The sequence below is a fragment of the Ovis canadensis genome, chromosome 1, assembly GCF_042477335.2.
Source record: "Ovis canadensis isolate MfBH-ARS-UI-01 breed Bighorn chromosome 1, ARS-UI_OviCan_v2, whole genome shotgun sequence".
Lineage (NCBI taxonomy): Eukaryota > Metazoa > Chordata > Mammalia > Artiodactyla > Bovidae > Ovis > Ovis canadensis.
Genome location: NC_091245.1, coordinates 194,131,456 through 194,144,639, shown reverse-complemented (window position 1 = coordinate 194,144,639; position 13,184 = coordinate 194,131,456). Strand labels below are relative to the sequence as shown.

The 13,184-nt window shown below is 40.2% G+C and overlaps 1 protein-coding gene across 1 annotated transcript; it reads left to right on the top strand.

Annotated features, from left to right (window-relative positions):
* The first annotated feature begins 3,215 nt into the window (after positions 1–3,215).
* On the top strand, positions 3,216–8,106 carry TM4SF19 (transmembrane 4 L six family member 19). Its single transcript, XM_069557008.1, has 4 exons — positions 3,216–3,582; positions 3,986–4,063; positions 5,976–6,145; positions 6,395–8,106. Exons 1-4 carry the CDS (start codon positions 3,403–3,405, stop codon positions 6,573–6,575), a joined length of 609 nt encoding a protein of 202 aa, XP_069413109.1. The 5' UTR covers positions 3,216–3,402; the 3' UTR covers positions 6,576–8,106.
* The last annotated feature ends 5,078 nt before the right edge of the window (positions 8,107–13,184 follow it).

Here is a 13,184-nt window from a genome sequence, read left to right as displayed (position 1 = left end):
CCCACTCATCCCAAAGGCCATGCTCAATTTAGTTTTCCTCTGCATGTTCATATCTTTTCCTTTCCCTTATTTATTTATTTAGCTGCACCGGGTCTTAGTTGCAGCACGTGGGACCTTTGATCTTCCTTGTGGCACGAGGGATCTTTTCAGTTGGCCTGTGGGGTCTGGTTCTCTGATCAGAGATGGAACCTGGGCCCCCTGCATTGGTAGCATGAGGTCTTAGCCACTGAACCACCAGGGAACCCATTAGTTTCCCTTCTAAAACTCCAGATTGGAAATATGTCCATAGAAGAGATTAGGGGTTTGTCCATGTCAGTGATCTATGTCTAGACAGGCCTTACTCATAGGTGGAATGATTCAAAAGCAGCTGAAGGTATTCCTGAACAGAAGTTTCTCCCAGCCTGAGAGTGTGTCTCCAAGTCCAGGCACACACCAGTCCTTTCTTGGGCCCCTAACAAAATGTCAGTCATCTGGGAGGTGTGTAGGTTAACTTGCTAACAGCCTGGATTGGTTAGTTCACTCTGGATTGGAGACATACTGAGAGCCCGGCGGGAGGCTGCATCACAAACTGTTGGGGGTGAGGAGTTGTTACCTTACAGGCGCCCTGTCTCCTGACCACAAACCTAGGGAGGAAACAGCCGGTACCATATCAACTTGGAGGACTACTTCAGAAAAAGATGGCTCCATGGTGGTCCGCTGGGGGATGGGGTAGGGGAAGGGACACGCCATCCCTCCTGATCCCTCGTGCCTCCCCTTCCCTCTAGGCCTCTTGTATCTCTGGGGAAAGGGCCACTGTTCCTCCATATCCTACCCCCATCTGCTCCAACGTGTGCCCCCCCTCCACAGAGATCTGAACTTGCTTGTATCAGGGACAAGTTATTTTACTCACCGTGAGAAATATGGCTTAGAGAGCAAAAACCCAGTGGAGAGGGCACATGGTGAAGGCAACTCATCCCGCTAAAATAATAGCAATTGCATCAGGAAATTCCCTGCTGGGAGGAGCCGCTGAGATGTTTGGGCTCTGAGATTAGGGGAAGTAAAGATCACCAAGGACTGTGGAGGCTGGGGAATGTGGGAGGTGGGGGCTGACAGCACAAGAGCACCCCACCCCTTCGCACCCCACCCAAATGGCCTTCTCAATGCTGTGTCTGACACCAGTCTCTATAAAAGATGAAGTCTGGACAAATAAAAAATCCTAGGCTAATTAAGGTGGTTTGTTTGTTTTTAATTAAGTTCATAATTTGTAAAACCATTTTTAAAAAGGTATAATAAAATTAAAATTTAGATAGTCTTTCCCAGGAAGGAGTACTGGAAGATGATAGTAATATTTCTTAGTGGTAAGAATCCATTTTGTAAACCAGTTGTGTTTACATGGATGTTGTTCAATTATTCCACACAACTGGTAAGGGCAAATATATACATTATGCTTAATTCTTTAACTCTGAAATATTATATATTTATTTATATGTTTATATGTAAAAGGGAGATTGGGGTGGAGGCTCTGATCCACACATATTTTCTGATTATGGGCAAAGCTATCTGTTAGGAGAGGAGTGTCAAGAGCCTTAAGGTTGAGACAGACATGTAACTGAATTGCAAAGTGGCAACAAACCCCTTCTTGGAGATGTCATGGTATAGGGTTTTTCAGATTCACACTGACCTGAGTCTACCAAATACTAATCCTATTCTAATTCATATACATAAAAAATTCACAGATCAGTGAAAATTTAAAAGGGAGAAATGGCTAAAAGTAACAGGGTAGAGGAGGCATTTTTCAACCTATCTGGACACAATATTTTAATTTTTAATCAATTTTATTGATATATAATTAAAATATAAAATTCACAAATTTTAAGAGTAATTTGGTGAGTTTTGCCAATATATGTAGTTGTGGTATTCACCAGAATCTGGATATAGAACATTTCTATCACCTCAAAAATTTTCCTTATGTCCCTTATATTAATCCCCCTCTTCTATTCCCAGCACCTGGCAATCACTGATCCCATCACTAGACTATAGTCCTGCCTTTTCTAGAAGTTCATATAAACAGAATCATACCCTGAGTAGTTTTCTGGCTTCATTCATTTAGCAAGATACCTTTGAGATTCATCCACATTGTTGCATGTATCAGTAGCTTATTGTGTTTTTGTTTTGGGGGGATTTTTTCTGCCACATGACTTGTGGAGGAGTCTCAGTACCCTGACCAGGGATTGAACCCAGGCTACAGAAGTGAAAGCTCAGAATCCTTAACCACTAGGCCACCAGGCAACTCCCCTGAATGGTAGTTTTGAAGAGCAAAAATTTTTAATTTTGAAGTCATTTTTCACTTTTTATAGATTACCCTTTTTGTATTCTATCTAATAAATCTTTATCTAATCCAAAATCCCAATGATTTTCTCTACTTAAAAAAAAATTTGTATTAGATTTTAGATCCCATGGTCCACTTCAAGGTAAATATTGACTAAGGTTTCCAGTAATAGGCAAAATACATATTTTTGTTCCAGGATCATTTGTTGAAGAGATTCTCCTTTTCCCACTAAAATATCTTTTTCAAAAATCATTTGATCATATGTGTATAACTTTATTTCTGAATTCTTCAGTCTGTCCCAGTGGTCCGTATGTCTGTATACACCATTATTTCACTGTGGGATTACTGTAGCTTTATTTGTCTTAAAATCACATGATATAAGTCCTCCAACTTTGCTCTTCTTTTCAAAATTGTTTTGAAAAATCTAGGTTCTTTGCTTTTCCATGTAAATTTAGATTCAGCTTGCCAATTTCTACAACAAAACTCTAGTAGGGTTTTGACTGAGGTTGCATTGATATTGAGTCTTTTGATTCGTGAGCATGTTTATCTCTGCATTTATTTGGGTTTTCTTTTTCTCAGCAATGTTTTATAATTTCTAGTGTACAGGTCTTGCACAGATTTTGTTAAATTTATCTGTATTTTCTATTAATATTTTATGCTATTATAAATATTCTTTTAAATTTTATAATTTATCATTGCTTATATAGAGAAATACAATTGATTTTTGTGTATTTAATTTTTTATTTGGTAACCTTGCTAAACTCACCTGTTCATTCTAGTAACTTTTTAATAGATTCCTTATAATTTTCCATGCAGATAATCATGTTACCTGTGACTAATGACATTCTTACTTCTTTCTTTCGTATCTGTGGCTTTTGCTGCTTTTTATTTTATTGCCCTGGAAAAGATCCCCTGTACGATGTTGAATGGAAGTAGTGACAATGGACACCTTGAAAATGACAACTTTTCAAGGACAGAGCAAGAGGATGACACCCCGCCCTGTGCTCTGGGGGTTTCCCCTACCTGTCAGTCCCAGTAACAGAGCTACATGACCCTGCTTCCATTGGTTCCAGGACACTGTCCTCTCCTGTGTGATGGCATGCTCACGGACCTGCTCCCGCATTCTGGGGCTGAGCCTCGGGACTACAGCCCTGTTTGCTGCTGTGACCAACACACTGCTCCTGTTTCCTAACTGGGATGTGACCTACCTCTTGAGGGGCCTCATTGGCAGGCATGCCATGCTGGGCTCTGGGCTTTGGGGAGGAGGCCTCATGGTAAGTGTCCAGGGTTCCCTGAGTGTGAATTCCCAAAGTGTCCCCCAGGGGTGGAGAAACAAAGTCAGGGTGAGGGAAGGAGTTTCGTAATTTCTTGAAAATAAGTTTGAACTAACAGATTGTGAATCTATAGCAACTCCAAGGGATAGAAGACCCTAGAAGACTGATCAAAGTTTGCTGGATTTTGGACTAGATAGGCTGGGTGTGAATGCTGCCATCCATGGAATCACATCAGGCTAGTCATTCAAAATTGGGTCCTGACAGTCAAAGCCAAACCCTCTGGGAAATACTGGATAACTAAGTCCATATGAGATGTCCAACCACTCTGTTTCAACAGCCTTAGGTGGCAGTTAGAGATGTAAATTACCTAATATTTTCTTAACACACATCCCTCTTCTTCCAGGTTCTCACTGCAGCTACCCTGATCTCCCTGATGGGCTGGAGATATGGCTGCTTCAGTAAGATCGGGCCCTGCCAAAGGGTAAGAACCCAATTCTACTCTTCTAAGAGCTAGAATGTCCCCACATTTTACAACTTAGAGGCAGAGTCAGTTTTGGGGTATGAAGTCAGGTCCTGATCATACTTCTTAAAAGCCCTAAGCTCTCTGGCAAGGTTTTTGAACCTGAGGTCCTTCTGTTAAAATGAGAGGTAAGAGAACCAAGTCCAGGGAATATTAATGAACCATGAATGTCTACACATTTGTGGGGAGCTGTTCTTTTAAAATGTATTTTATTGAAGTATTGTTATTTACAATGTCCTGTTAATTTCTACAGTACAGCAAAGTGATTCAGTTATACATGAGCTGTTCTTATTATTAGTTTTAGCCTGTTGAACAATAGGGACATGAATTACATTCTTGTAGTCATATGTCATTGATAGAAAATTTCCTGGCTATTTTTTTTTTTTACAGCTGAAAGTTTCTCCAGAGATCTGATGACTAGATTCTAGTCTAACCTCTCCATTTCACAGAGAATGAAACTGAGGCCCAGAATAAATGTGCACTTTATTAATTACAGCAGCATCTATATATATTTGAAATATCTTAGTACGTAAGTGTATAAGGTGTATTGCTCATTCAGCCTCAGACACATGAATCTGTGTCCTTTTTACAGTAAATCTACAGTCTGCTTTGATATCTACAACCCACATGTTGGGAACCCCGCTGACTGAGAATTACATGTTAAAGAATGAAATATAAACACCCACACATCTCATTCACTATCTGTTCTCAGTCGTGTCTGGTTTTCTCCTAGGCAAGTGGCCCTCAGATTTGAATGCGTGCATCAGAATTCCTGCAGGCTGTGCTAAAACACAGATTGCTGGCACTCCCCACCCCGAGAGTTTCTGACTCCATGGGACTGGGTTGGAGGGAGGAGAATTTGCATTTCTAACAAGTTTCCAGGTGATGTGATGTTGCTGGGACAGGGACCATATTTCCAGAATCACCATCCTAGGCTTATGTCAGACTAATTCATCTTGAATCTTTTAACTTAAGAGTCAAAAGTTAGTATGCATCTTTCTTTGGCTCCTCCTGAGTTTTAAACCAGCTTGACATCAGTGGGAAAATGACTATGATTCTATATAAAAACTATATATGGTTTCTGTATATATATATATGTGTGTGTGTGTGTGTATATATATATATGTTTTATTTAAACTTTTAAAATATGTTCTTTTGGAAGGTGAAAAAAAAATCTAGTACTCTGAGAAAGAAACCAATTTGGAAGTTAGAATCCTGCCAAGGAAATAAACACGTTGCTATCTTTTGGGAGGGAAATGAGTGGTGCACAGACTAGAAAAGTACAATGACAGAACTCAAGTCATTTCAGAGTGTAATCTCTGACTTGGTCTCCCCATCTCTGTGTCTCTGTCTCCCTCCCTCCCTCCTTTCCTTTCTTCTTCTCCTTCTTCCTCCCTTCCTTCCTTGATTTGAGAAAGAGAGGAATCATGGATGGCAGCTTGGAACTTTTGAAGAAATATAGCTTTCCCTTAAAAGGGTTGGAGTGGGGCTTGGATAACCAGTCTGACCCTTTAAGCCAGGGACTGAATGACTGCAGTCTGAGTGTACAAGTTTTTGATGCCAATCTGCTGAGAAGCTCTGAAGAGTCTGTTGAGTCAGGCTGAGCTTGCTGCCTGGTCCAGGTGCCAGTGTTTCCCCCTTCCCCCTTCTGTTCCTTCTTTCCCACCCCTTCCTGGCTCTACTCAGTGATCCCTTGTCAACCAACCCTACCCTGGTTATGTTTTCAAGGAGGTGCTGTGGGCAGAATTATCCCCATGACTGGGGAAAGCCTGAGCACCAGAGAAGTGAGACTTGTCCAGATCGACCCACAAGTCACCTAGTCATTGAGTCATGACCCCATCTCAGGCTCACTGTTTCTTCTCTCCTCGTGTAGATGCTTACTGCTCTGTTGTCAAGTGGCCTGGCTTTGCTTGGAGCCTTGATTTGCTTTATCACTTCTGGAGTAGCCCTGAAAGATGGTCCTTTTTGCATGTTTGATGTCTCACCCTTCAATCAGACACAGGCTTGGAAACATGGTTACCCATTCAAAGACCTACATAACAGGTAAATGGATGGAAACGCAGATTTGCAGTTTTTCGGAAAGAGAAAGACACACATGGTCTACAAACCCCTTTTGGTCACGTACTCTAGCATCCTGCTTCTCTGATTCTTAGAAAATTGCAAATACAGAAAGAGTCACCCTCAAAAGTCTAATCCTATGACCTGAGCTGAGGGTGAACCCAGGTTTCTATTGAGGTTGCTTGGACTTTTCTTACTTATTCCAACCCCTGCTCTCCTTATTTTTGGGGACAGGAATTATTTGTATGACCATTCCCTCTGGAACTCTGTCTGCCTGGAGCCTTCTAAAGCTGTCGTTTGGCACGTGTGCTTCTTCTCCACCCTTCTGTGCATCAGCCTCCTCCAGATTCTCCTGGTGGTCATTCATTTCATCAACAGCTTCCTGGGCCTTTTCTGCAGCCTCTGTGAGAAGTGACAGGTAATGCCCTCTCATACATGAGTGTTTTCATCATGTGCTGCCTCGAACCTTTCCTGGAAGAGAGGGTACGAATTATAAACAAATTTCCCTTTAGGAAGTCATGTGGTAATAATAACAATGATTCCTTGCATATATATTGAATGATACAATGCATTTTAAATCAATTACTGCAAGATGATATATTAATGGAAGAAATAGTTAAATCATTATTATTGTGTAGGAACTTATAGTCCATGAAATGTCCTCCAGCCATGATCTCATTTCAGCTTCTCAACAGCCCCGTAAAACTGGCCACATGTTAGAAATGAAGTTGAGGCTCCTGGAGGATAATGGACGTGCCGCCCAAAAGCACTTAATTAAGTTCAGGAAAAGTCAGTACTGGAGCCCCTATCTTCCAAATTCAAGTTCACCAGCTTGTTAATAAGGCTGAATTTTGTGGCTCCCGAATTCATAGGTTGAAGCTATAGCATTCAATGTGACTTTGGAGATAGGACCTTTAAGAAGCTAACTAAGGCTGAATGAGTGAAAGATGCTCAGTTATGTCTGACTCTCTGTGACCCCATGGACTGTAGCCTTCCAGGTTCCTCTGTCCATGGGGATTCTCCAGGCAAGAATACTGGAGTGGATTGCCATGCCCTCCTCCAGGGGATCTTCCCAAGGGATCAACCCAAGTCTCCTGCACTGCAGGAGAATTCTTTACCAAATGAGCCACCAGGGAAGCCCTAAGCCTTAACTTAGGTTAGACGGGGTTATAAGAGTGGGACCCTAATCCAGTAAGACTAGCATCCTTATAAAAAGAGGATGAGACAACAAGTACATGAAAAGATGCTTAATATTACTAATCATCAGGGAAATGCAAGTACAAACCATAATGAGATATCACCTTATACCTGTTAGAATGGCTATTATCAAAAAGGAAAGAAAGAACAAATGTTAGTGAGGATGTGGAGAAAAAAGAACTCGTGCCCTGTTGATGTGAATGTAAACTGGTTTAACCACTATGGAAAACAGTATGGAGATTCCTCAAAAAACTGAAAAAAGAACTACCACATGATCCAGCAATACCACTTTGGGGTATCTATCTGAAGCAAACAGTAACACTAATTCAAAAAGATATCTGCACCCTCATGTTTGTTGCAGCATTATTTTCAATAGCCAAAACATGGAAACAATTTAAGTGTCTATCAACAGGTGAATGGAGGGCTTTCTTGGTGGCTCATTGGTAAAGAATATGCTGGTAAATGCAGGAGACACAGGTTTGACCCCTAGTCCTGGAAGATCCCACATGCCCAGGAGCATCTAAGTTCATCACCACAACTATTGAGCCTGTGCTCTAGAGCCTGGGAACCCCAACTATTGAGCCCACGTGCTGCCACTACTGAAGCCCAGGTGCCCTGGAGCCTGTGCTCTGCAATAAGAGAAGGACCACAATAAGAAGCCGGCACACTGCAATTAAAGAGTAGCCCCTGCTCACCGCAACTAGAGAAAAGCCCATGCAGCATCAAAGACCCAGCACAACCAAAAAATAAATAAATAGATGAATGGATAAAGAAGTTATACTACACACACACAATGGAATATTCTTCAGACCAAAAAAAGAAAGAAATACTGCCATTTGTGACAACATGGATGGACCTAAGTGAAATAAGTCACACAAAGACAGATACCATATGATCTCATTTATATATGGAATTTAAAACAATAGCCACTGGAGGAATCAACCTGCCTGACCTCAGGCTCTACTACAAAGCAACAGCCATCAAGACAGTATGGTACTGGCACAAAGACAGAAATATAGATCAATGGAATAAAATAGAAAGCCCAGAGATAAATCCACACACCTATGGACACCTTATCTTCGACAAAGGAGGCAAGAATATACAACGGATTAAAGACAATCGCTTTAACAAGTGGTGCTGGAAAAACTGGTCAACCACTTGTAAAAGAATGAAACTAGAACACTTTCTAACACCATTCACAAAAATAAATTCAAAATGGATTAAAGATCTAAATGTAATACCAGAAACTATAAAACTCCTAGAGGAGAACATAGGCAAAACACTCTCTGACATAAATCACAGCAGGATCTTCTATGATCCACCTCCCAGAATACTGGAAATAAAAGCAAAAATAAACAAATGGGACCTAATTAAAATTAAAAGCTTCTGCACAACAAAGGAAACTATAAGCAAGGTGAAAAGACAGCCTTCGAAATGGGAGAAAATAATAGCAAATGAAGCAACTGACAAACAACTAATCTCAAAAATATACATGCAACTCCTGCAGCTCAATTCCGGAAAAATAAATGACCCAATCAAAAAATGGGCCAAAGAACTAAACAGACATTTCTCCAAAGAAGACATACAGATGGCTAACAAACAACTGAAAAGATGCTCAACATCACTCATTATCAGAGAAATGCAAATCAAAACCACAGTGAGGTACCATTTCACACCAGTCAGAATGGCTGCGATCCAAAAGTCTACAAGCAATAAATGCTGGAGAGGGTGTGGAGAAAAAGGGAACCCTCTTTACACTGTTGGTGGGAATGCAAACTAGTACAGCCACTATGGAGAACAGTGTGGAGATTCCTTTAAAAACTGCAAATAGAACTGCCTTATGACCCAGCAATCCCACTGCTGGGCATACACACTGAGGAAACCGGAATTGAAAGAGACATGTGTACCCTAATGTTCATCGCAGCACTGTTTATAATAGCCAGGACGTGGAAGCAACCTAGATGTCCATCAGCAGACGAATGGATAAGAAAGCTGTAGTACATATACACAATGGAGTATTACTCAGCCATTAAAAAGAATACATTTGAATCAGTTCTAATGAGGTGGATGAAACTGGAGCTGATTATACAGAGTGAAGTAAGCCAGAAAGAAAAACACCAATACGGTATACTAACACATATATATGGAATTTAGAAAGATGGTAATGATAACCATTGCTGTCTTGTATGCGAGACAGCAAAAGAGACACAGATGTATAGAACAGACTTTTGGAGTCTGTGGGAGAGGGCGAGGGTGGGATGATTTGGGAGAATGGCATTGAAACATGTATACTATCATGTAAGAAATGAATCGCCAGTCTAGGTTTGATACAGGATACAGGATGCTTGGGGCTGGTGCACTAGGACGACCCAACAGAGATGATATGGGGAGGGTGGTGGGAGAGGGGTTCAGGGTTGGGAACTCATGTACACCTGTGGCGGATTCATGTCAATGTATGGCAAAACCAATACAGTATTGTAAAGTGAAAAAAAAAAAACCAATAGCCACCAAACCAAGTTTACAGATACAGTGACAGACAATTGGTTGCCAGACATAGGGCTGGGGAGTGAGAGAAATGGATGAAGGGAGTCAAAAGGTACAAACTTCTAATTATAAAATAGTTAAGTCACGGGTATGTAATGTATAACATGTGACTACTAATATGTAGTGCATAAAGTTCCTAAGACAATAATCTTTAAAAAAATTTTTGTAAACAAAACAAACCAAAACCAAAAATTTTTGTAACTAACATATAGTGCCAATGTTAACTAGAATTATTGTGATGATCATTTTGCAATATATACAAATATGAAATCATTATGTTGTACACTTGAAACAAATATAATGTCATATGTTAATTATACTATAAAAATGACAATGTAGTATATTTCCAGAATAAAAGCATGATTAAGCTTCAGAAAGTTTATTCACCTATAATAATAGATTTAAGGAGGAAAAAATCCTAATAATTTTCTTCATAAAGTCTGAAAAGGCATTTGATAAAATTCAACATACATTCTTTACATCCTCTTTCTTTTCTTAATTTTTTTAAAAAAAATTAGTTATTTGACTGCACTGAATCTTAGCTACAATCCGAGGATCTCTGTTGTGACATGCATATTCTTAATTGTGGCATGCAGGATGCAGTTTACTGACCAGGGATCGAACCCTGGCCCCCTGCCCTGGGAACACAGAGTCTTAGCCACTGGACAATCATGGAAGCCCCTCAACATACATTCTTAATAAAACTCAAGGAAATGAGAAGACACCTCCCTCTTTATCATAATACAACATAACTATCTCAACTTAAAAGTCAGCATCATGCTTAATGGAGGAATACTAGAAGCAATCTCACTAAAGTTCCAAATAGATGATACTCACTATCATCATTATCATTTAATATGGTTCTTGAGGTATTAGCCCAAGCAAGTATTCAAAGGGAAATTAACAAATATAAAATAGGAAAGATGGTGACGTTCCCATTATATTTTGAGAATATGATTGCACATCTAGAGCACTCAAATTATATTACAAAGAATAAGAACTTCACATATCTAGGTACAAAATAAATATACAGAATGAAAAATCTTCATGTATACAAATACCAAACAGTTAACAGACATGGAGATGGGAAATTCAATTTATATTAAAAACAAAAAGAAAAAAAAAACATAGCTACCAACATAACAAGAATGTGAAACACTTTTTTTTATCTTTTAGTTTCTCTTTATTTACTTACTTTTTGGCTGCACCATACCGTGTGGCTGTGAGAACCTCATTTCCTGTCCAGGGAGAAAACCAAGGCCCTTGACAGTGAAAGTGAGAAGTCCCAACCACTGGATCACCAGAGAAGTCCCAAGAAAGTGAAATATTTATTGAAGAGAACTTAAAAATATTACTGGACACAAACTTGCATATAAATGCATACCATGAACTTCAATAAGAAGACTTAACATCATAAAATATGAATGCCCTTTAATCTATAAATTTAACAAGATTAATAAAGTCACCAGTGACATTTGGTGGAAAAGGATATGGAATTAGATAAGCTGGTTTTAAATTCACATGAAAAATGAACAATCTAGGATAGCCAGGAAACTTCTGAAGGAGAAGGCAATGAGGTGGGACTATACTAGATATTAAAAGCTAATGTAAAACTACAATAATTACAACAGTGTATACACTAAATGGAGTCCAGAGATAGAAATAAATATTTTTGAGTATTTAGTATATGCTAAAAAAAGATGTGGGAAAAAAAGAAAGTAGATGATAAATCAGATCTGTCTCTCCATGGGAGCACAGAGGAAAAGGCCACGTGAGGACACAGCCAGAAGGTAACCATCTGCAAGACAAGGAGAAAGGTCTCAGTCAAAATCAACCTTGTTGGCACCTTGATCTTGGATTTCTAGCCTCCAGAAAATAAATTTCCATTGTTTAAGTCATCCAGCCTGTAGTATTTTGTTATGGCAGCCTGAGCTGACTAATCCACCAGTGTTCAGTGCATTTCAGTAAGTGGTATATACTGAGTACCCACTGTGTGCTCCATGTCTGAGGCATGATCCTTGCCTTTGGGCCTGTCCCTGTCCTTGAAGAGCTCATGGTCAGGTTAGGGAAACACATCAACTAATACTTTGAATGTCATATGGTAAGGACCATGTTAGAGGTCAATCCAGGAATAATGAGAGATTGAGGCAATCTGTCAAGAGATGAAGGAAGGCTTCAGTCATGTCTGAACTGATTCTTGAAATGGTTAGCCCATTAAAGAGTGAAGGGAGCGTTTCCTCAGCTGAGGAAAGAGAAGGCTCAAAAGCATGGAGGTGAGACACACGATGGTGAGGGTGGAGACCTGTGATGCCACAGCTCCTTCAATGTGAAACGCCGAAAGCAGAAGACCTCCCTGTCTCCTATTTTGGGACCTTTGGTCAGTATGGCACTGGCCGAGTTTCTTCTCTTAGTTTTTGAAGCTGACAGGATAATGAAGCTTTCTAAAACGGGACCAGGACTGGTGCACTCATTAGCAGAAAATGCATCCTAAGTCTGCTCCTTCCTGACCTTTGCCCTGGAGCAGCAGTGTGGTGAGGCTGGGGGATCTGTAGGTCGACAGTTATGGATTAAAGCAGGACACTGCAAAAAATTTTTGTAAAGGCTCAGCTAATATTTCAGACTTTGAGAGCCATATGGTTTCTATTTGCAACTGCTTCCTTCTGCCAATACAGCAGAATGTCAATCTACTGGCTGGGCTGTGGTGAAGGAAACTACAGCATTTACTGCAGAGTCACAATATTCATATTCCCCAATGGTTTTCAGGGCAACATTATGGGTGAGGGTCCCAAGGTAATTGATCAGCTCCTCAAACTTCTTCTGACTGGTTCTTGGTGAGGTAACAGGGCAAAGTTACAGGAATCTCAAACATCAAAACTCTGGCTCTAGGCAGTCTATGGTCTAGTGTTTGTGGTCAGCGGTTTCCATCTAGTAAGATCCTGATTTTTGTAAAAACAATTTAAGAACGTGCATCAGATGGTTATCTATATTCCTCAAGGAAAAAAAATCCCTGTAACTTTTAATAGCTGACCTATTATTTATTATTACTTTCTCTTTAACTCGGACAGGCCTAGGAGGCGAAAGATTTTTTCACAGGCAAAAAGTCAGAGATCTGTCACTGAAACCGCTAACCCTTCCCTGCTCCAGCTCAGTTTCCCTTGCCGCATACTGCCTGTGTATCCCTGGGCCTCTACGGGCCTCAAGCTCTGTGTCACTTCCTAAGATTGAGACGCCTCTGTAAGTGTTTTGTAAATCGGACAAAAAGAGCCGAGTCTTCGCCAAAGTT